The following is a 21,724-nucleotide window of genomic DNA, read 5'->3' as shown; positions in this document are numbered from 1 at the left end:
GGCTCATTCCCTTGTGTTTGGTGGACTAATTTTCCCTTTCTAGATCTTTCTTACCAAAAGAGAGGAGCTAAGGTCTTGTGATGTTTATTATATATATATAGTGATTATGAACTTTCTCTTTTTGCACTGTTTTCTAAATTCCTGATTTTCTAACTTCTGACATTAAAAGGGGGAAAACATAAAAAAAAAGTACCTTATAAGCAGGTCTCAGGAACTAGTTTGTAAAGCTGGTTGGCTGCTTGCCTACACTCTCTCGGATGTTCATGTCCTATCATGTTCTTTTTGTGTCTTTATTCCATTGTTGGTGGGGAGAGGGGGATCTGGGGAATAAACAACCACCCAGTGGGTTCATACTGTAGGTGGAAACCTTAAAGAAATCATTTGTGTGAGCTAAGTGGGCTTGACCTTTATTCTGAGGTTTTCATCTGACAAAGGACAGCAGGGAGGGTCTCAGGACAGATGGTGATGGAAAAACAGAAAAATGGCAAAAAGTGACAAATGATAGGAGAGAAAAGAGTGGAAGGTAGAGAAGGGAGCCATCTGTGGAGAAGAGGTAAAGCAGCAAGAAACAGCACTGCTTCCTGTTCCTCTGAGGAGAGCCTCCTTTAGGGTTGAGTGACACCTGGGGGTGAGGTTCTTTTAGTTACTTGGTGGCTGCTCTAGGCTAGAGGGAGGACAAGAGCCCCAGCCAAGCTGGTGGTCGGAATGTAGGGAGCAGTGATGAAGCCTGGAGAAGGGAGCAGAGAGAGGAAAAGACAGGAGAGATTCCGGAGAGGAGAAAACACGTTGTCAGGGATGGACGTCAGCAGCTCTGACTTACCTCGTGTCCTGGGGGAGACAGACATTTGCCCTTCGCTCCGCTCATCGTGTCCCCATTCCTGTTGCCAAAGAAATTGGGGAAGAACTTCCTCCTCCTACGCCTTGCTTGCTCTGGATCCCGCTTACTGCTCTGTCAGAGAAAGCTCTTCTGCTTCTCTGCATCGAGCTTGCCCATCATTGGCTTTGGAGATGGGCGAGAGCATACATTTAGGCTTAAGGTTTAGGGCACTGAGTGTAGTATTCCCTGGATCCAGCTGTTGTCTTTATTGGTGTTTGTGAATGTGATGGTACCAGGGACTGAGCTTTGTACGTTTAGTCTCAGTACTTCAGTCATTTTTTAACCTTCTCTCAAAGGTGCAGATACAGAGTTTTACAGCTGCGATACTAAAAGTCATAATGTGAGTGAAATAGACTGGCTATGAATCTAAAAAGATGGCACAGCTCCATCTTGGGGCCCTTTTTATTCCGTTATCCCTTTTTCTTTTCAGTGGATCCCACTCACGAGTTTTTTCCAGTACCACCTGAATTATGGTTCTATTGTGAAGTCTCCTTTGAAAAAGTGCAAACCACTCTCCCCCAAAACACAGATACACTCTAGGTAGAACAAACAGTCATGAGTCATGAATCATGAGCAGTTATAATAGTAAAACCAGAGGAAAGCAGTCTAGCCCTGTTTTTTTTTTTTTCTTACTTGAAATTTTGTGTGTTTGCATGATTACTTAAATCTTCGTTCATTTGCCAGGGACCACTACCTCTAATCTAGAAATGGTGTTCAGAACACTGGATACTATTGATATTTTTCAGTTACAGTGGGACAATCAAAACTGGCGTGCCACAGCAAAGGAAACCATAAACAAGACGAAAAGACAGCCCTCAGAATGGGAGAAAATATTTGCAAATGAAGCAACTGACAAAGGATTAATCCCCAAAATATACAAGCAGCTCATGCAGCTCAATATCAAAGAAACAAACAACCCAATCCAAAAATGGGCAGAAGACCTAAATAGATATTTCTCCAAAGAAGATATACAGATTGCCAACAAACACATGAAAGGATGCTCAACATCACTAATCATTAGACAAATGCAAATCGAAACCACAATGAGGTATCACCTCACTCCGGTCAGAATGGCCATCATCAAAAAATCTACAAACAATAAATGCTGGAGAGGGTGTGGAGAAAAGGGAACCAACCCTCTTGCACTGTTGGTGGGAATGTAAATTGATACAGCCACTATGGAGAACAATATGGAGGTTCCTTAAAAAACTAAAAGTAGAACTACCATATGACCCAGCAATCCCACTACTGGGCATATACTCTGAGAAAACCATAATTCAAAAAGAGTCATGTACCACAATGTTCACTGCAGCTCTATTTACAATAGCCAGGACATGGAAGCAACCTAAGTGTCCATCGACAGATGAATGGATAAAGAAATGTGGCACACATATACAATGGAATATTACTCAGCCATAAAAAGAAACGAAATTGAGTTATTTGTAGTGAGGTGGATGGACCTAGAGTCTTTCATACAGAGTGAAGTAAGTCAGAAAGAGAAAAACAAATACCGTATGCTAACACATATATATGGAATCTTAAAAAAGAAAAAAAAGGTTCTGAAGAACCTAGGGGCAGGACAGGAATAAAGATGCAGACGTAGAGAATGGACTTGAGGACACAGGGAGGGGGAAGGGTAAGCTGGGACGAAGTGAGAGAGTAGCATGGACATATATACACTACCAGATGTAAAATAGATGTTAGTGGGAAGCAGCTGCATAGCACAGGAAAATCAGCTCGGTGCTTTGTGACCATCTAGAGGGGTGGGATAGGGAGGGTGGGAGGGAGGTTCAAGAGGGAGGGGATATAGGGATATACATATATACGTATAGCTGATTCTCTTTGTTATACAGCAGCAACTAACACAACAATGTAAAGCGATTATACTCCAATAAAGATGTTAAAAAAAATAAAACAATAAAAATTTAAAACAAAACAAACAAAAAACCTGGTGTGCCAGTTCTGTGCAAAATGCTAGAGCCTCATAATTTTCCAATAAATCCCTTATTTTGTTAAAAGAAAAATAAAAGATAGTGAAAATATTGTTAAAATTAGTCATTGTTTTTTTTTTCCCCTACCCAGTTGAGGAAACTGATTCTTGATTGAATTTGTTTCTTGACAGCGGATCCAAACAGTGAATGTGAGAAGGTGGAATTTGTCAACCTGGTGCTGCTCTTCTGTGAGTTCATCCGGCACGACATCTTCTCCCATGACGCCTACATGTGCACCCTCATCTCTCGAGGAGACCTGTCCATCACCGCCTCCACTCGGCCCCGGTCGCCAGCAGGAGAGCATGCAGACGAGCACTATGCAAAGGACCATGACGTGAAGATGGAGGTATGGCCCTGGGAGGGGTGTTCCACCCCCAGAAACCAGACTCTGCTGGGGAACCGCTGTCAGAGGGATTATGTGGTGGTGGAAGGGCGATCGTTTCCAGTTGTACTCTTCTTGCTTCAAAGCTCATTTATCTCTGCTCCTCACTCACACACAAAAAATTTGGACTGTAGTTTATATCTCCTAGAATTTTCTTTTGGATATGCTAAAACTAGTAATGAAAAGATTTGACAGGCTATCACATTTTTCATTGGATTGGAATTATATTCTTCCAATTTTACGTATTTCTAATCTCCAGTTTTCCTTTAATGTGGAGCCTCGAAATTGGACTTGTTTTGGCCCTAACGTCCTGTCTGCTTTCATTCTAAGGAGCATCTTTTCTCCAATGTATCATTCGTTACTTATATCGCTCTTTTATACGTATGTTTTTGTCATAACACATCGTATTTTCATTTCAATTAATTAAAAATTTAATCTCTCTCAAATGTTGCAGAATTGCTCTTTTTAACAAATTACTTTATACTGTATGACTTTATAATTTTCTGCCAATTTCTTGTATTTTGGACATTGTTCCAGATACTTACGGAAATTTTCGAGGCAAAATACATGAAGTTGGTGATGGGAAATAGTAGAAAATGATGAGAGATTGTGACAGTTTTTTAAAAATAAAGCCTCACATTGGTTCTGAGAGAGTTTAAGCGTATACTATGATGATATTTTAAAAATAGTGGCTATCCTTGTAATTTAAAAACCTGCAATTAAAATTGCACACTTGAATTTGTAGTTTGTACTCTTAAGATTTTTAAAAATTGTTTCTTTAATGTAAATACTTTTGTTTCTAAATTTGTCCACAGTAGAAGTTAAAAAGAGTAAAAAATAAAGTTACTTTACCTGTTTATGCCTTTTCTATGTTTCTGTTTTCTCTTTTCTATTTTTGGACGTCAAGGTATCTTATTACCTTAAATATACTCTTAGATTTTTCTTACTAAGGCAGGTTGGTGAGCGTGTGACTGGGAATACCCCCAAGAAGGAAATTATGGCCAGTTTGTTTTTAATCAGGAAGTTTGTGTCCTTTTTCCCTTAAAATATCACGGAAGTTAAATCTTTTTCTTCATGAGGGCAAATAATGTGACTTTGTAAAGCAATGGGTGTCTTAACTTCCTTTTCTTTTTATTGAGAACAAAAGACACTAGGGGGAAAAGGGGCATAAGATGGTTTAAAATGTCACTGTCGTGTTTTAGCTCCAGCTTCTTAATGAACTACAAAATGTACAACGTGACTTTCTTTCTCTGACAATTATTAGGAACAGACTATTATGGCGCATATGGGCATTGACTCAGGAACTACTAATATTTTTGATGAAGTAGACAAGAGTGACTTTAAAACTGACTTTGGTTCGGAATTTCCAGTAGGTTCAACCTTCAAATTCTTATTGACCATTAACCACTCCTCCCCACCTCTGCCCCAACTGTCTCTGTCCTTCTGCCCCTTGCCCTGTGCATTGGAATGAACTATGTACTTGTGATGTGAATGTCATCCTCTCGCATTCCACCCGAGCCCTCAGTTAATCATCTCATGCAGTTTATCTCATTTCAGCTCATCCTCAGTTTTGGCTGCCTTGCCTCCTTTTGTACATTCTAACAGTCCCATCCTCCTGGTTGACCGTGACTCCTTTGTTCATTTAGAGATCATTATCTCAGGAATACATGAATGTCGTTTCCTCAGGACAGCCCATGTTGATTTGCTGAATGTGCGTTCAGCTTCTCAATAACAGCTTTCCTGGCTCTGGACTTGTTATACCTTCTTCTACTTTATCTCGGTATAATTACAACGTGTTCTTCCTCAGGGATCTCAATGTGTAACTAACTCTTTATGAAAACACATGTTGCTTGGGGTACAGACTAAAACCTTTAGATCTGTTGTTCATGAGCTTTATTAGTGAATTATTTCTGTGTATATGTTTTTCTAGGAAATGTAGCCCTATGAGGAGAACACTTACCTATAAGTCTGATTCTCTCTCTGGTCCTCCAGGAAATGTAGCTGTGCACGTGTCTTATGTGTGTGGTTGTCATTGTCTCATCTTCAGGATGGGGGGTGATGCTAATGATCTGAATGTGAAACTTGTGCAAATTAACACAGTCTATTATTTTGCTCATTGGTTAAATAAGGAAAGGATATGGTGTGTCTTGTGGGTTTGAAGTTCTGTGTTTTAGTTTTGCTCTCTTTCATTTACAATCTCCAACATTTGTTTTACATGACTTAGATTTTTTCTCCCGTGCCTGGAGAGTCCTGTGAGAATGCTAACCCTTCCCTGGGCAGAAGAATGTCAGTTAACGGTGAGAAGCTGTTGAAGAGAGAAAAACCAAGGGAGTTAATTTTTCCATCTAATTATGACCTCCTGCGACATCTGCAGTATGCAACCCATTTCCCCATACCTCTGGTAAGTCACAGCTTGTCAGTTGGCAACCTGATTATTTCACTGCAGGGTCATTGACCATTGATTATTCAACTGCTTGCCTGCGTACTACGTACGATAGCAGGTGAGTTTTTGCCTTCACTACTTCTTTTGTTATTGATTCTCATCATGTAGCTTATGTGCTCATGTAGTCCAAGTTAGTGGTGTGATACTACTACTGGCTGGCTAGATTTAACAGAATTTTCTATGTCAATGTCCTTTTATCAAGAGCATCTGAGTCACTGCACATGATGTCTGAATGTGTTTTCCTCCTTCAATTTGAAACTCATTTACTGAGTAGCCTCTATGTGCACTGTGTTGTGGTAGGTACTTTTGGTATTATACAGACGAGTAAGAATTTTTGGGCACAGGAAAGATGAATAAGATAGGAGGGAGACAAATGTCTATAAAATGACAAGCACCAAAGTAAGTGCAGTAATTAAGTAAAAACCCAAGTGTCCACTGGAAGGAGAACCGTTTGACATTCCTGCGTCTCTTTCACTCTCAAAGAATAAATATTGGAAAGGGGAAGAGCATCTGGTTGAGCAATCGGTAATGGCTTCACAGAAGAGGCTGTGTATGAGGTGGACTTGGATTTTGACCTGTTGACTCTAAGAACTGGATAGCATATGGAAAACAGTTGCCAGGAAATTTAGTGTTTTGAGTCATAACAAGTGATATGCTTTATTCTGAAGGGAAACAAGATTAGTTTTTTTGATATTTGTAGTGAAAATGGGGCCAAAATTTGTAAATTTTTTTTTTTTAATTCTTAGGTTCACTATTATCTTTTTCCCTGGAATTTTATTTTAAGTGTAATTTCAGTGAGTCTTTTTTTTTTTCATTGAAGACTATTATTATTATTATTTTAACAAAAAATGTAATTGTGAGGTACGTATTATGTTATTTCCTGGATATCTTTGAGGAGTTTTGATCTCTAGGCTAAATATTTTCTTAAATTTGTTTATTTTTTGGTTATTTTTGAACACTCTGCGAAATGACTTTCAAAATCACTACACGCATATATTTTTTTCTTGTTACAATTGAGAACCCCTTGTTAATTTTTCTATGCCCGGGGCTATATCAAAAGTAGCTACAATTTTTTCTTGTTCATCACTGGCTGAATATATCAATATTTTTCAGCTGCTACCTGTAGGCATCACTCATTTCCCACATAATGGAATAACTTCACTGTTTATTTATGGCAGCCAAAAAGAGTAGCCTGATATTTTAGAGATGTATCCTGAAGAATTCATGGCTGAACTCTCATGATGTCTGTGATTTGTTTTAAAATAGAGTCAAAAAGACTCCATGCTGAAGTCTGGAGTTAATAATAACGCACCGGCGTTAATTTCCTAGTTTTGACAAATGTATTGTGGTATGTAAGGCATTAGCTTTAGGGCAAACTAGGCGAAGAGTATGTGGGAACTCTCTATACTATCTTTATACCTTTTCTGTAAATTTTAAATTATTCCAAAATAAAAACTTTATTAAAAAAAATGGACAGGGGAAATGGAGGAAAGGAAATATGGCAAAAAGTTGAAAATGGTTCAAATTGGTTGAGGGTTCTGTGCTCTTCTCTTCGGTGAGCAGCGCTTTGGACGTCTCCCTCGCCCGTCTGTGGGTGTGAGAGCAGGGGGCTGCCCAAGCATGGTCTTCTTTCCTCTGTTGTTCATGTGACCTTTGGTGACACAGGGGTTCCCAGCACTTAGCATTCTCAAGACTGTCCCCTTCCTTAGAGGAAAGAGCAGGAATGATGTGACTATAAGCCTCACGATGAGTTATGACATAATTCAGCTGTAATGTGCAATCATAAAAGAACTGCTAGAAAATTGATGTTGTAGGGTGTAATTTTTTAACAGCCTTCTCTCACCAGTTGTCCAGAAGCTCCTTTCCTGGGAGGGAAATTTAGAATAAGCCATCAAAAACGGGGAAATAAAAGTATATATTAATAGAACAGTGACGTTAGGAATGCTGTAGTGAGTCTGGTTCTCTTCCTTAATAAAAGGGAAAACTCGACTAGCCAATCATGCATGTGAGGAGAATATAAGAATATGATTAAAGAAACAAAAAGTTTTTTTTTTTCCTCTCCTTTGTCTCTCAAATGTGGCTCTAGTGAGTGAAGGCCAAGGAGAGAAGACTAAAAGGGACTTGACCAAAAGATTCAGGAAAGTAAACTAGTTTCATATATGGTCGTATATGAATGTCTTGATCTGCTCTTCAGTAAAAACATGTTCTTAGATTGCCAACAAGCACAGGTTCTAGTGTCTAGGCATTCTCCCAGCCTGTACCACAGGTGAGTCACTTAGACCCTGTCCGTGTTAGATATGTGATGCCGACTGGGGTTCCTATCATTAGCACTAGCTAGCTGGAGTTTGTCCAGTATCTACCCTGTTATAGGTGTAAGAGGCACTTTTTAGTGCATTTTCTCCTTTACTGTTCTCTTCAAACTCAAGAGAATGTATTATAAAATTGTGGATAGGAGTCGTCTTTAGGGTTCAAGCTTCAGAAAATAGTTCTCAGTGCACAGCTAAAAAAATGAGTCTGGAATCAAACTTGTTAGCTTCCAGGAACACCATTTCTTTCTTTCTTTTTTTTTTTTCTTTCCCCATCCTTTGAGATCATTTATTTTTATTGAGGTAATGTGGATTGATAACATTGTATGTTTCACGTGTACAACGTTATATGTCTACTTCTATATCCACTACAGCCTTGGTCCCCAACCTTTCTGGCACCGGGGACCGGTTTCATGGAAGACAGTTTTGCCACGGATGGGGTGGGGGAATTGCTCAGGCGGTAACGCGAGCGCTGGGGAGCGGCGGATGAAGCTTCGCTCGCCGGCCCCGCCCCTCACCTCCTGCTGTGCGGTTCCCGACAGGCTGCGGACCACTAACAGTCCTCGGCCTGGGGGTTGGGGATCCCTGCCTTACAGAGTGCTCACCCCCCAAAATTTAGTTTCCCTCTGTCACCATACAGTTGATCCCCTTTACCCATTTCATCCTCCTCCCCAGTCCTTCCCCTCTGGTAACCACCACTCTGTTCTCTGTGTTTGTTTTTGTTTGAGGAATACCGTTTCTTAATCATTGCAGCTAATGCAAATGCATTACCAATTGTTTTAATGTCGGCTTTTGTAACTGAAACAAAAAACAGATACAAAGCCTTAGGTATGCTTGTCTAAACTTTTCAGCCTTCTTTTCCCTAAATAAGTATTTTATTTATCACCAACTATTGAATCCATTCTGCATTACTGGCATTTGAGAGAATTTGATCAACGGGTTGTGACCCTGAGAGAAGAGTCACCCATTCTTTAAACTGCTGTCCCTACATGGGGTCAGACTCATCTTCAGGACCTGGCTGGCACCCATCAGCCCAGCATGTGCTGCATTTCTGACAAGACCTTGCTATGTGGTGTCGGCCTGTCTGTCTTAAGACCATGTGACTGGTGCTATTTTTCCATACCTTTGATGTGAGTTCCAAAACAGTAGTTTTAGCAGTTAGTATAATTTAACAACCCCCCTTGAAAATGTTATGGGGTCTATTTCATATTGCTACAAAATAATACTAAGAACTCACTGGATTTGTCATTACTGACAGTAGGAAATCTTTATTTATAGCCTACAGGTAGAATATAAGGATATATAGTACATTAAAAACTATCCATGTATTTCCAAGCCTTTTTAAATTAAGCTTAAAAAAAAAGCTTAAGAGAATTTCAAGCTATTGTGGTAGGAAACAATTAGCTATTAAAAATTGGAGTAGTGAGCTAAAAGGTTACCATTTTCGAAGGGATGGATTAAAACAAAATCAGGCACAGCCCAGGTGGTTTCATGTAACAAATCAGCTGGCTTTTTTTTTTTTTTTTTAAAGCGATCTAAAGGACTTTAAATCGTATTGCTGAAGGGCGTCCCGGAAACTGACATGGAGGTTATTTTGCATATTTCTATCAGGAAGTCAGTTCCAGGCCTTTAAATGAATACCTCATGAATACTTCAGTCTGTGTCATAGAGCTCATTTAGATTTCAAGGATACTGCAGGGTTTATGTCGGCGCAACAAGAGATTTTAGTTTTTTGTACAAACGTTTGGGTTAAGGAGCATCGACAACCACGAGAGTACTGCTTGGCTTGCGTTTAGAAACAGGGTTTCTCAGTGAACCAAGCCACATTCGCTAGCTGCCTGTGTTTTTACTCATGGAGGCTCTTTTTTCCCCTCCTTCCCAGCAGTTTTGTACACTCAATTGTCCAGTAAGGCAGGAAGAGATAGCGTGAGAAAATCCCATATTTTATGCATTGTTTTCACCACTTGATTTTTCTTTCTGAGCCTTGGTCTCCTTACGTGAAGCAAACGTCTCCGTGACCTTTAAGCGGAAAGCTTTTGAGAGGTGATAGTACAGGATCGGATCAAAACACAGGTTGGACACAGCCAGCAGCAGCGTGGCCTCCTTGGCTTTGAAAAGTGAAATCCTGGTGGAGCAGTCAGATATGACCTCTGTCTGGCTGAGGGTGTATGGGATTCGGACAATGTGATAAGGAACAAAGCATATGATGTAGCCTGTAGTCACCAAAAGTATATTGATGAGAGCTCTTTTCACATTTGGATAGTTTTCATGGTCTTTGTTTCTGTAGAGTTGTCGAATGACAAGGCAGTTAGATATTAAGATGATGGCTGAGAAATTGAAGAATATTGCGATGCATATGAAATTTGTCATCAAATGCCAGTTTCTTCCAAACTCCTGTTTGAATTCCACGCAACCCACGTTGGGCTTTTCCTTCACATCTTTGATGGGAATTACCATGTTCGGCAGCATTATAAGAAGGACCATCAACCATACAACAGTCGATATCATTTTGGCAAATCCAGGTTCTTGTATTCGATAAATCTTGCAGCTGTATGTCAACTGAAGACAGCGATCAATGCTAACAAATGCTAGGAAGATAATTGATAAGTACATATTAATGTAGATGAGGCAGGCTGTTACTTGGCAGTGGAATATCCTCAGCTTCCAGGGGGCCACGCCCAAGTCGACAGTGATTTTTACTGGTAGTGCCAGAGTAAGCAGGAAGTCGGCTGTAAGCAAATTAATTAAGTATATGCTTACACACCTGTGATTTGTGTTTTTCTGTATGAAAGCCCAGGCTGCAAAACAACTTCCAATAATTCCAACAAGGAAAACTAAATAAAAAAAATATGTGAACGGCTCCAGGTCTCTGTAAACTGGGCAGAAGGTAGAACTGTTGGTCATCCTTACTTTCCCTCAAGATGACGCTGTCCCCACCCCAAAAAAAAAAAATCCAAAGTATCTGTTAAAATAGAAAACAAAGGGGAGAGAAGGGAGGTTAATAATTCAAATTGGATATTATTTTCTTCATAGCACAATTGCATTCACAAAACCACGGTCACAGTCTCTCTGCCTCTTAGAATTGTATTGGTGAACTTACTAGATTGTGTGGACTGGTGGGACCATCTTAGATTATGAGGAAGCCTGGGTTTTCCATGGTCAGATTTTATGATTTTGGGAAATCCCGCGTAGGTTGCTTCTAGAAAGGATATTTTTGACTTCACACTTTTGCATTCTGAGAGCTCTTTTGTTACCAGTTGGGTTGGAAGTTAGTTTGCAGAGGAGATAAGTGAACTGAAATTCTGAGAAATAGAGAGAGGAAACAAAAGGGTTTGGTTGTGGCTGAGCCTGAAGAGCCTCTCAATGAGGCTTTCTGGCTTTCTGTTCTCATAGATTGACAGCTCTTCATGCTAGCGGAACCTAGGCTGGAACCTGGGGGAGGTGAGGAAGGACAGAAAATTGTACTAAAATCTGAAAGATTCTGTCTAAAATGTAGGCCTTTTATTGTGTAACCCACTAGAACATTTTCACAATGAGAATTTCATTTCGTTTTTCTTTTTTTGGCAGAAAAAGTTGTAGGATTAGACTCTGGTCTTGCCTTGTGGCGCTAGATTCGTGATGGTGCAGACCTGTGCTATCCAGTTTGGTAGGCTGCAGCCACCTGTGACCGTTAAGCCCTTGAAACGTGACCAGTACAAATTGATGTGTGCTGTAAGTGCAAAGTACCCACTGGGTTTTAAAGATTTAGTGTAAAATATTATAAAGAATAGTGCAAGTAGTAAAATTGTACTGTTTTATGCAGATAGTACAACAATTAGTAAAATATGTCTTTAATTTTTATATTGAGCACATCTTGAAATGATATTTTTGATATATTAGGTTAAATATATTATTAAAATTAGCCTGTTTCTTTTTGCTTTTTTAAGTGTAGCTGTGAGATAATTTTAAAGTACCTTTGTGGTTTGCTTTATATTTCTCTTGAACAGTGCGTGTATAGATGTTTCCATGTCAGTGTTGGTGAGAAGTTTGACTAAGAACGTATTTTAAAGGCTTCTAGGGCAAGGATGTATGATCATTGGTTACACCGTTCTCAAAGAGAAGCTCAGTTGTATATATAGATGTTTGAAGACATCTAACTTTAACACTTGAGGTTTTTTTTTTCTTCTTCTTCTTCTTCTTCTTTCATTGTGGGTTTTGCAGCACTCAGGGCTAGAAGTTTAAGACCTGCCCTTAGAACCGCTGTGATCATCACTGATGGTGACAAAATCTTGTCACGTTCCCTTCAAATCTGGAACATTGGGTAATTTATAGCACAAGTTAAAACAAACTGGGTATCATTTATTCCCTTTGACCTGGTCTAGTCAAACTCATGCTCTTTGGGCCGCAGGTATTCTTCCTGGTGCTACTTCCTGATAAACACCCTCCTCATGCATCTTAAACACCTTTCTTCCTTTGTTTTAATAATCAGAAGATCGCTTTTGTGTTCTGGCAAGAAAAAATTGATATGTGGCTTGTAAAAATAGCAAATAGTAAGTATAGTGGCTATGAAGGCCAAACAAGCCCATTCTCTGAAACGTCCTTTTAAAAAACAAACAAGAACTTCAGAAGCCTTTCTGAATCTTAATTCTCCTAATTATTTAATGATCCATTATGTACCTGTTGGGGTGAAACGGTATGCAAGTGGATGGATAAGGCAGATGTACATAAAACTTTCTAAGTTAAAGTGACATTTAAAGGGTATACGTCCTTCGCCTTTCCGTACCTGAGATAGGACTTGAGGGTCCATGAATAATGTCATTCTGTACTAAACTCAATGAAAGTAATCAAGCACTTACTTTGTGTCTGGCACCATGCCAAGTACTTTACACGTACTTATTTAACCTTTCATTATTTCTGTCACGTAGATGTTATTATCCCTGTCTTACAGATGAGAAAACTGAGGCACCACAAGGCTAACACTCAGGGTTATATAGCTGGTAAGTTATAGAGCCAGGAGTCCCACCCAGACAGTCTGATCTCAGAAGCCATGTTCAAAATCACTTCGAAACTTTATCTCAATAATAACAACAGTAATAATGATGTTGATTATTATTATTATTTGGAGTAACAATTTAAAAATTCTATTCCCATATAGGTCATTACAGAGTACTGAGTAGAGTGCCCTGTGCTGTAGAGTAGGTTCTTATTAGTTATCTATTTTATATACAGTAGTGTGTATATATGTCAATCCCAATCTCCAAATCTCTCTCTCCCCTTCCCCCTTGGTAACCATAAGTTTGTTTTCTACATCTGTGACTCTATTTCTGTTTTGTAAATAGGTTTCAGTGGTACCTTTTTTTTTTTTTTAGATTCCACATAGAAGCAATATCATATGATATTTGTCTTTCTTGTTATTATTATTATAGTAGCAAACCTTTACTAAGTGCTTACTATTGGGAGGAACTATAGTCTAAGCAATTTTCATGTAAAAGAGCAGAAATAAAGTATTCATTCTTTTTCCTAAATACTACTAGAAGATGTTTAGGCTCCATGTGTTTTGATGTTTCATTTTACAGTACATATATTTAGAAACCAAACCTAGCTTCTATCTTTTAAGCCTAAACCTCCTTTACTTTCAAAATTCCTGTGACCTAGTCCCTCCGTATCATCCGCACTTTCTTCCTCCCAACTCTCTACTTTAGGTTGGTGGGATCTCTACTGTTCTGGGAGCTCTTCCTTCCTTCCTTCCTTTGTACTTTTCGTTGTGATACAATTTGGGGATCATAGGATTCTAAGGATGGAGGGAACCTTTATTAATAGCATCTGGTCCAATCCCCAGATTTGAGGAGGCTGAGGTCTAGCACTTGGGTATTGGTCAAGGTTTCCCGGCTCGTTAGAGCAGGCTAGGATCCGACCTTGTTGATCATTCCCTAGACGCTCTGCCTTTATTCTTCCCAGCTCCAATCCTGCCTATCCTAAATGCCTGAAGGAAGCTCTTCAGATCTGAAGTCTACTCTAGGCTTTGCTGAATTCCTTATGACTTGACTTTTAATAGTAACCATTTATTTAGTACCTGGGCGTTCTAAACGTCCTTTTTGTTCTCTGGGTCAGAAGCTAGTGTTGGTGTAGATGGACCCTCATCTCCCACCTTTGCTCACTTTTCCTTTACAAAGTGCTGGGATTTTGGCCTATGCTGTTGTATTGCAAATGCTACATTATAAGAGAACTAACATATTATGTGTTTCTCTGAGTGCCCCTTTTGCTCATACAATTATAAAGTCTCATTTTATAGATGAATATGTGGTAAAGAGAAGGATTAGAAAATAATTTGTTTTGATCAATTAATATACTATGTAACTGGAACTGGCCATCTATACCACTCATGGGTAATTTATTTAAAAATAATTACAGCGTAACTGTTCATTCGATAATGCTCGAGAGTCAGGCAGTGCCTCGCCGTTGCTTTTCTTGAACCTCAGTCTGGATTTCAATGAAACACAGATCTCTTTATTTAAAAATTTTGGTCTTATCCAGTAGAGGTTAAATTGTACTAGAATAACATTCTGTGTTTTCTACCATGAATTTGAAAACTAAGTGCTTGATGAGTATTTTTTCAACCAGTTATTAGCCTGTGGACATCTGAGGTACCCAGATGTATTCCAGCAAAATCAAGAAAAGATTTCAAGTGTCTCCTTTGTTTGAGAGTGCCCATTGCTTAGAAACTCATTAGATATTTTTTTACGGAAGTCACAATGGAATCTTCTTGAAATTACCTATCGTAATGTTTGTAGAGACCTGTTGTGCCCTGTCGTGAAGACCTACAACAATGGCCTTTATCCATCCAGTTATAAAATCGAGTTACTGAATAGTTAAGCTTACCTATAAGTAAGCAGTATTCAGTCTTGTCTGAATTAAGCTGTCTTTCTGAAAGGGATGGATGAGGTCATCAGGTAGAAGAAAATGACAGTGTAGTGCACAGTGAGAATCTATTTGGCGTTTAATAATTGGTGCCTTCTTGCACAGCAACCTTATTACATGCTGGCATTTTCAACTTACATGGTTTAAGCGCTGAAAATCATAGATTTCCCTTCCATGGAAAGACATTTGGATATATTAAGTATTTAAAAAGACATACCTGGGTGTATATTCTCTGAGCCTCAGCGCGCCTTGCTCCCAGTCTGCAGAGAAGCGTGAGCTGTTTGGCTAGCTACAGCAGTAGCAGCCTCATTGCAGGACTGCCGGCTGCACTAACAATTTCCTTTCCTTTTTATGTGGTTTAAAATGCTGCATATTGACGTAGATGAAACTGTGGTTTGCACATAGCTTAACTGTATGGAAGCCTCTTCAAGTCCTTTTCAATTTGGTGTAAGCTTTCTTAAACAATTCAGATTCGTCTCTTCTTTTAGAGGGAAGATTTTTATTCATCTGTTGTAATACCTAGGTGTGATTTTTTGTTTTGAAAACACCCAAGATGTGTATTTCGTCATAATGATTTTAAAGAATGTCAATTTTTTGTGCCTTGAATGGTGTTGTGAGTTAAAGATATTAGGTGTTTAAGCAAAATTTCTTCAGTATACATACTGATACTCATCAGTCTTTCAGAGTTATAATTTAAAAAATGGTTGCAGTTTGGATCCTGCTGAGACGTCTATTAACAAACAAAAACGATATGGTCAAGTTTATGTTGTTAAATCTGGAAAGAGAAGAGGAAAATCATTATGTAGAGAGATAATCATTGTTAACGTTTTAGGTACATACGTTTTAAAATTTTTCTATGTATTTACCCACTTAAAAATGTTATTATGTTGTGCATACTGTTTTATAGTTTGTAATCTTTTTATTCAAAAAGATACTGGATCTGTTTTTCTCAGTTATGAGAGTAAACCTGGGGTGCACATTTGTCAATTTGGCCCCAACGGCATAATGAATTGAGACAGGTGTTTAGTAATTAATAGATTCTATGAAAAGGGAAGCTCCAGCGTACATTTAAATTGTTTGGGTAAATGTTCGTTCTTCCTGTGGGGGAGTGAGTGTGCCGGTCCACAGGCGGTTTGTTAAGTGCAAAGCCATTGCCTGATCACTTAGGGTCTGGGTTTTTCTATTGCTTCATTGTCTTGGAGGGTACTTTGGTTTCATCTCTTTTTCTGTCAGTAATTCTTAGTTTTCCAAATAATAAAGAAAAAAGTCAGAAGAAACCTCTCTAGAATCTAAAATGCCTCCCTTTTGGTATTCACTTTGCTAAGGAAAAATCTCTCAAAAGACTAAATGAGGACTGTCAAGCCGGAGGGAATTTAAGGAGGATCTAGGGAACTTTTGAAAACAATAATGTGTCAAGATGCTTATGATGACAGTGTCCATTTGTTTCTGCTACTCCGATGTTCTTTCGAATTCAGGTAGTTATTACTGTATTTTGCAAGAGAATAACTTTACATATATTCACTCAAAAATTGGAGGAAGAAACCCAAATCTTTCTCAAACTTTGTGTTTGGTTTTCGTTAGGAACCAATGTTAACTTTCATCGTAATAGTGCTGGGAAACGCTCTGTCTTTTAAGATTTGTGTGCGTCATATTGGATAGAACTCACTTCTGTCCACTTCAGAAAAGACATGCTTGCAGACAGTCAAGTGAAGCAAGCAGTTACGACCAGAGTTTACACTCACAGGGGGATGGAGAGGGTGAGATGGGAAGAATTTGGTGAGGTGCAGTTTAGCTGCCAGCTGAGTGGTGACTGGTTTTAAAATGATATGAAGGGACACTGGAATCAAAGGTTTTTGGTAAAGTTTCTTTCTTCTTTTTTAGATAGGCATATTTATATGTGTACTTCCCCCTTCACTTTGGGGTATAGATAGAATCAAATACATTCAACTGTTCTTAAAAATCTACTATAGGCAGCTTTTTGTGTCTGGATTGCCAAATATAAAAGAGCTAAAGTCTCCTAGTTCTTGATGTTCCATTTCCTTTTTGGAATAGTGAGAAACCAATCTTTTAATAGTGAAACTAAACCATGTTCCTCCTTTTGAGAATGAGCTTGAGGCACCTTGGCATTTTGCAGAAGTTTATTCACAGTAGAAACATGCTTGGCTACCGTCCCTGTTGTTGTTTTTGTCTTTAACGTGAGTTCCATTTGAATTTCCATAGGTCACTTCTTTCTGTTTCATTAAGGACAGATGTTTTTCAGTGGATATTTCCTTAGCGTTCTAGGAAATTGCGCAACGTCACTAACCCAGTATTTCAGAAACCCAAGTCGGAAGTGAGGGGAAGTTGTGTTTCCCTTACCTTGGTCCTGGCAATACTTATTTAAGAAATGACATACTATTTACTTTAATGGATATTTTGTATATTTAAAAATTGAAGCTGAATTGCCCCATGAATCTTTTTGTCCTCAGTCCCTTATCCACACAAATCATGCTTTTGTTCTTATTGAACACAAATACCAAACAACAGTATTTCAATAGAAGTATCAGTTTGAATGTGTAACATTCTTTTTTTTCTTTGGCTGCACCTAGCGGCACACGGCATCTTAATTGCCCGACCAGGGATCGAACCCGTGTCCCCTGCAGTGGAAGCGCGGAGTCTTAACCACTGGACCGCCAGGGGAGTCCCAAATGTGTAACATTCCTATAATTTGCTTTTAAAACGTACCATGGTCGCCTTCGGAACTAATGAGGAAGGAGAAAATGAATGTTGGGGTAGGTAGCCGCTGCCACGGCCAGGAACACAGGTCTGAGAATGTATTTTCTTTAAAGAAATCCATGAAATGGAGGAGATTCCTCTCTTTACAGATGGGGAAACTAAGGCATGGGGGAAATAGAGGCCTTGCCCAAAGCTGCACTGTTAGACCCCAGTGTCCCAGTACTTAATTATGCTTCTTCAAATGAAAGTGTTGGTTGGAAACTGGGGTTATAAAGGAGGACACCAGGTCAGTTCATCCCCACCACCCCCTCCCCCACCCCAACGTATATTTAGTGTTTACAGCTGTTTGAACTTGAACTTGAGTGCCACTGGGCAGTGGAACAGTCAGCACTGTGCCCACTTTTCTTATGGAGTTTGCAACTTGGGATGTTCACAGCTCCAAACAGTTTGCATCCTGAAGTGTTTTTTTATGATCTTTGGGCAGGGAGCTGTTCTCTGGTTAATGAATGCTGATCAGAACATTTCTCCAGCAGCTTCTGTGGCTTCGAGTCAGCCTTCTCTCTGGAGCCATTGTGCTTTAGGTTCCTGTTTTGAAAGTTTTTCAAGGCACATAATCCCCTTTCCCACCTGAGTTAGTCCAAAGACATTCTTTCCTGACTCTGAGATTGGTAGCTTCAAATCTGACAGTGATGGACATGATTAGAGTAGTTTTAAAGTGAGCTGTAGATGCAGAGCTTTCGAGAGGTGGAGGTTTCTGCATTATTTGAATTCTGCTTCAGTTTTCCCTTTTTTTTTTTTTTTCTGGTACGCGGGCCTCTCACTGTTGTGGCCTCTCCCGTTGCGGAGCACAGGCTCCGGACGCGCAGGCTCGGCGGCCACGGCTCACGGGCCCAGCCGCTCCGCGGCATGTGGGATCCTCCCGGACCGGGACACGAACCCGTGTCCCCTGCATCGGCAGGCGGACTCTCACCACTGCGCCACCAGGGAAGCCCTAGTTTTCCCTTTTTAATGAAACATCGTGTAAAAATTTGGAAATATGTTGAAGGTCGATGTGTTTTGTACATTCTCGGAATGTGAACTTGGTTGTAGGGCTGGCCGAGTCTATCCTGTCGTTCCCTTGGCCGGTCCGTTCGGTTTTCCGCCTTTTTATTGACTGTACAGTGTTATCAGTCAACATACATCCATCTCACCTTTCAGTTGTGAGGTGTGACTGTGCTATTTGATCCATGGTTATAAAATAATTAATAGTGGGGAAGTCCCTTAAAAGGAACTCTTAAAGGATATCTTGTTTCTTTTTAGTCACTGAAGTTCTTCCCCCCCACCCCCACTTGAGTGCTATGGTCTATTTCTTATGAAATTTGAGTAACATGTTTTCAAAGCGCAGGACGCATTTTATGAACTCTGTTGTTACTTTCCAGGAGAAGAGTTTTGGAGCAATTCTCCCTTGCCCTTGCCATGTGAGTCTTTGTTTTTTGATCAAGTGGTTAAAAGAAATTCTAACCATAATTATTTCTTGACTCCAGGCTGCCTCCTTAACTCCCATCCTAGAGAAGGTGTTTGTTGCTTTTAGAAGGTCACAGTGTAGAAAGGGTGATAAGGAGGACGCAAGACCTGCGATGATGCAGATAGACTCTGGGCTGTTAGAGCCTGTGGGGATCCAGGAAGTGCAGTCCTCTGACCAAGGTGGGCAAAGAGCTGCTTCTGAGAAGTGAGGGAGTGGCGGCAGGTTTTGGGGAAGATGCACATGATTGGGCTGTAGGGAGGGTGTTTGGGGACCCTCACTCAGTCTGGGTGCGTGGAGTATGTGTGCAGGACCTGTGTGAGGAAGAGGCTGAGACTACATCTTAGTGCCACCTGGTCCGTCTTGGATGCTTTAGTTAGCATGCGGTGGAGAGCTCAGGAAGGTTATGTGAAGAGAGGAGCCGTGAGCTCAGCAGTACCAGGTGAACCTGCGGGCTTTGGGATGTGTTGGGTTGGGGGAGAAAGCGGAAGACAAGAAGTCAGTTTGGAGGCGCTTGCAGTCTTTTTAGGTGAGAGGCAAGGAGGATCTGAAATTGGCCGGGAAGAGATGGGTAGTTGGGAACGACTGCAGAGGTGAAATCGCTGAGACATCGGGCTGGCAGGGAGCAGACTGTGGTCTCAGTCCTGGGAAGGGCAGTCTGAGGAGAGGAATCTGGTTTGGCAGGTAGAAAGGCAAGTTTAGTTTATTAGTGTAGTGTGTTTTTAGTGCTACCTCATCATTTGGTATAGCGTAGACTGCTGTATATTTTATCCCTTTCTAGTTTGCTACCACAAAAGGAGAGCTGACAGCTTCCTTTTATGAGTTAAAACTAACACCATGGAAGGTGACTGGAGAAATAGTACAAACCCAGCCCTGGTTACATCAGCTGCAGCCCTGCATCAGCCCGTTAATGGAAGCCATACCCACAACTTTGGACATTCAGGTCTATTAGCCAATAAATCTCTTTTATCGCACAAGCCGAATTTTAGGTTTCTTTTCTTTTCTTTTCTTTTTTCTTTTGTCACTTACAAATGAGAAACTCTTGATACATTGGCACCACCTAAACGATTAATCTAGAGACTCTAGAAAGCACCCTTAAACTAAGCTTTGTTTCTGTTTGATGATGTTAGTAAAGTATGTGCTATTATTTCTCTATTCTGTCCTTAAACCCTATTGCTACTACCTATGTGCTTTGACAATGGAGAATAAGAAAAAAAAAAGACTTCATTAGTACAGAACGTGACATCAAAAGATAATATCACACAAATTATAAACATAACAGGTCATCTGCCCAAAGTGACACAGGGTTTCCTTTTGGGTAAACAGCGCTGTGAGGGTTTGCGTGTTGGGGTAGGAGTGACCTGATAACTGTGTGGTCTTCAACAGTAGAAGCTGCTACTTCCTTTTGGTCACCGATTCTCTGCAAGATTCCAGTGGCATGTGGATTACCACTTTATGACAGGACATCCCCCCAAAAGAACCACTTTAACAAAATGTAGCTTTACTTTCCCATATACCACTTTTCAAAATGTTTAATCATTTTATAGCACTGCTTGTATAAAGTGATTAAATGTTGTATTACTTTAGCTGTAGCAGATATATATTACAAACCTTATTTATAAATTAGCTACAGAAAAGAACACATTATTACACAAAATAATGAAAAAAACAATAGTACTGATGACCTCAGAGATGTTTCTGGATTAATCCACTCTCGCTGTTGCCCTACTTTTATCTTTTGTTGTAGCCCTGGACCTTAAAGTTCCTTTTTATTTAATTTACCTAACTTTTCAATATTTGAATAAACTCCTTATGATCTGACTTCTAACTCTAATACCTTACAGACATTCCTCTCACTGAAGTCTTAAGTGATCTTCCAAAGTTAAATCCAAAGATTTGTCTGTATTGATCTGACTTTTCTCTTCTTTATTTTAATTGAATGGTAATTGACTTACAATATTACTAGTTTCAGGTGTATAACATAGTGATTCAATACTTTTATGCAGTACAAGGTGATCCCCTTGGTAAGCCTGGTTAGCGTCTGTCAGCAGACCAAGTTATTGCAATATTATTGATTTTATTCTCTATGTTGTACATCACAGCCCCATGATTTATGTACTTCATGAAAGAAAGTTTTACCTCTTACTTTCCCTCACCTGATTCACTGATCCCCCTGTCCTCCTCCCCTCTGGCAACCACCAGTTTGTTCTCGGCATATATGTCTGTCTGTCTTTCTGTGTATATGTATATATGTATGTATGTATATATGTATGTGTGTGTGTGTGTGTGTGTGTGTGTGTGTGTGTGTGTGTATCTCTCTCACATCTTCTTTATCCATTCATCTACTGATGGACGCTTAGGTTGCTTCCATGTCGTGACTATTGTAAATAATGCTACAATGAACATAGGGATGCATATATCTTTTCGAATAAGTTTTTTTTTTTATTTTTTAGGGGAAAATTCCCACAGGTAGAATTGCTGATAGTTCTATTTTTAATTTTTTGAGGAACCTCCATACTGTTTTCCATAGTGGCCTTACCAATTTACATTACCACCGATAGTGCATAAAGGTTCCCTTTTCTCCACATCCGCTCTAGCCCTTTTATTTCTTT

General features: G+C 39.7%; 2 protein-coding genes across 2 annotated transcripts in view; one reads left to right on the top strand and one right to left on the bottom strand.

Moving 5' to 3' along the window:
* Positions 1 to 21,724, top strand: part of MED12L (mediator complex subunit 12L) — a 327,546-nt gene that overhangs the window by 95,839 nt on the left and 209,983 nt on the right. Inside the window, exons 15-16 of the mRNA XM_019934361.3 lie at positions 3,000 to 3,214; positions 5,475 to 5,651. Coding sequence (XP_019789920.2) covers positions 3,000 to 3,214; positions 5,475 to 5,651 — 392 coding nt within the window. The remainder of the gene's footprint in view (positions 1 to 2,999; positions 3,215 to 5,474; positions 5,652 to 21,724) is intronic.
* Positions 9,241 to 15,276, bottom strand: GPR171 (G protein-coupled receptor 171). Its single transcript, XM_033855318.2, has 2 exons — positions 15,114 to 15,276; positions 9,241 to 10,961 (listed from the first exon to the last, which is right to left on the bottom strand). The coding sequence occupies exon 2, from the start codon at positions 10,901 to 10,903 to the stop codon at positions 9,944 to 9,946; it is 960 nt and encodes a 319-aa protein (XP_033711209.1). The 5' UTR covers positions 10,904 to 10,961; positions 15,114 to 15,276; the 3' UTR covers positions 9,241 to 9,943.

Source organism: Tursiops truncatus, chromosome 4 (assembly GCF_011762595.2).
Source record: "Tursiops truncatus isolate mTurTru1 chromosome 4, mTurTru1.mat.Y, whole genome shotgun sequence".
Taxonomy (NCBI): domain Eukaryota; kingdom Metazoa; phylum Chordata; class Mammalia; order Artiodactyla; family Delphinidae; genus Tursiops; species Tursiops truncatus.
Note: the sequence above shows the minus strand (reverse complement) of the source record. Positions and strands in the feature narration are given on the sequence as shown.

What these genes read in the sequence shown, in the direction of transcription:
- GPR171 (XM_033855318.2), bottom strand. Translation starts at nt 10,903, where the DNA reads ATGACCAACAGTTCTACCTTCTGCCCAGTTTACAGAGACCTGGAGCCG.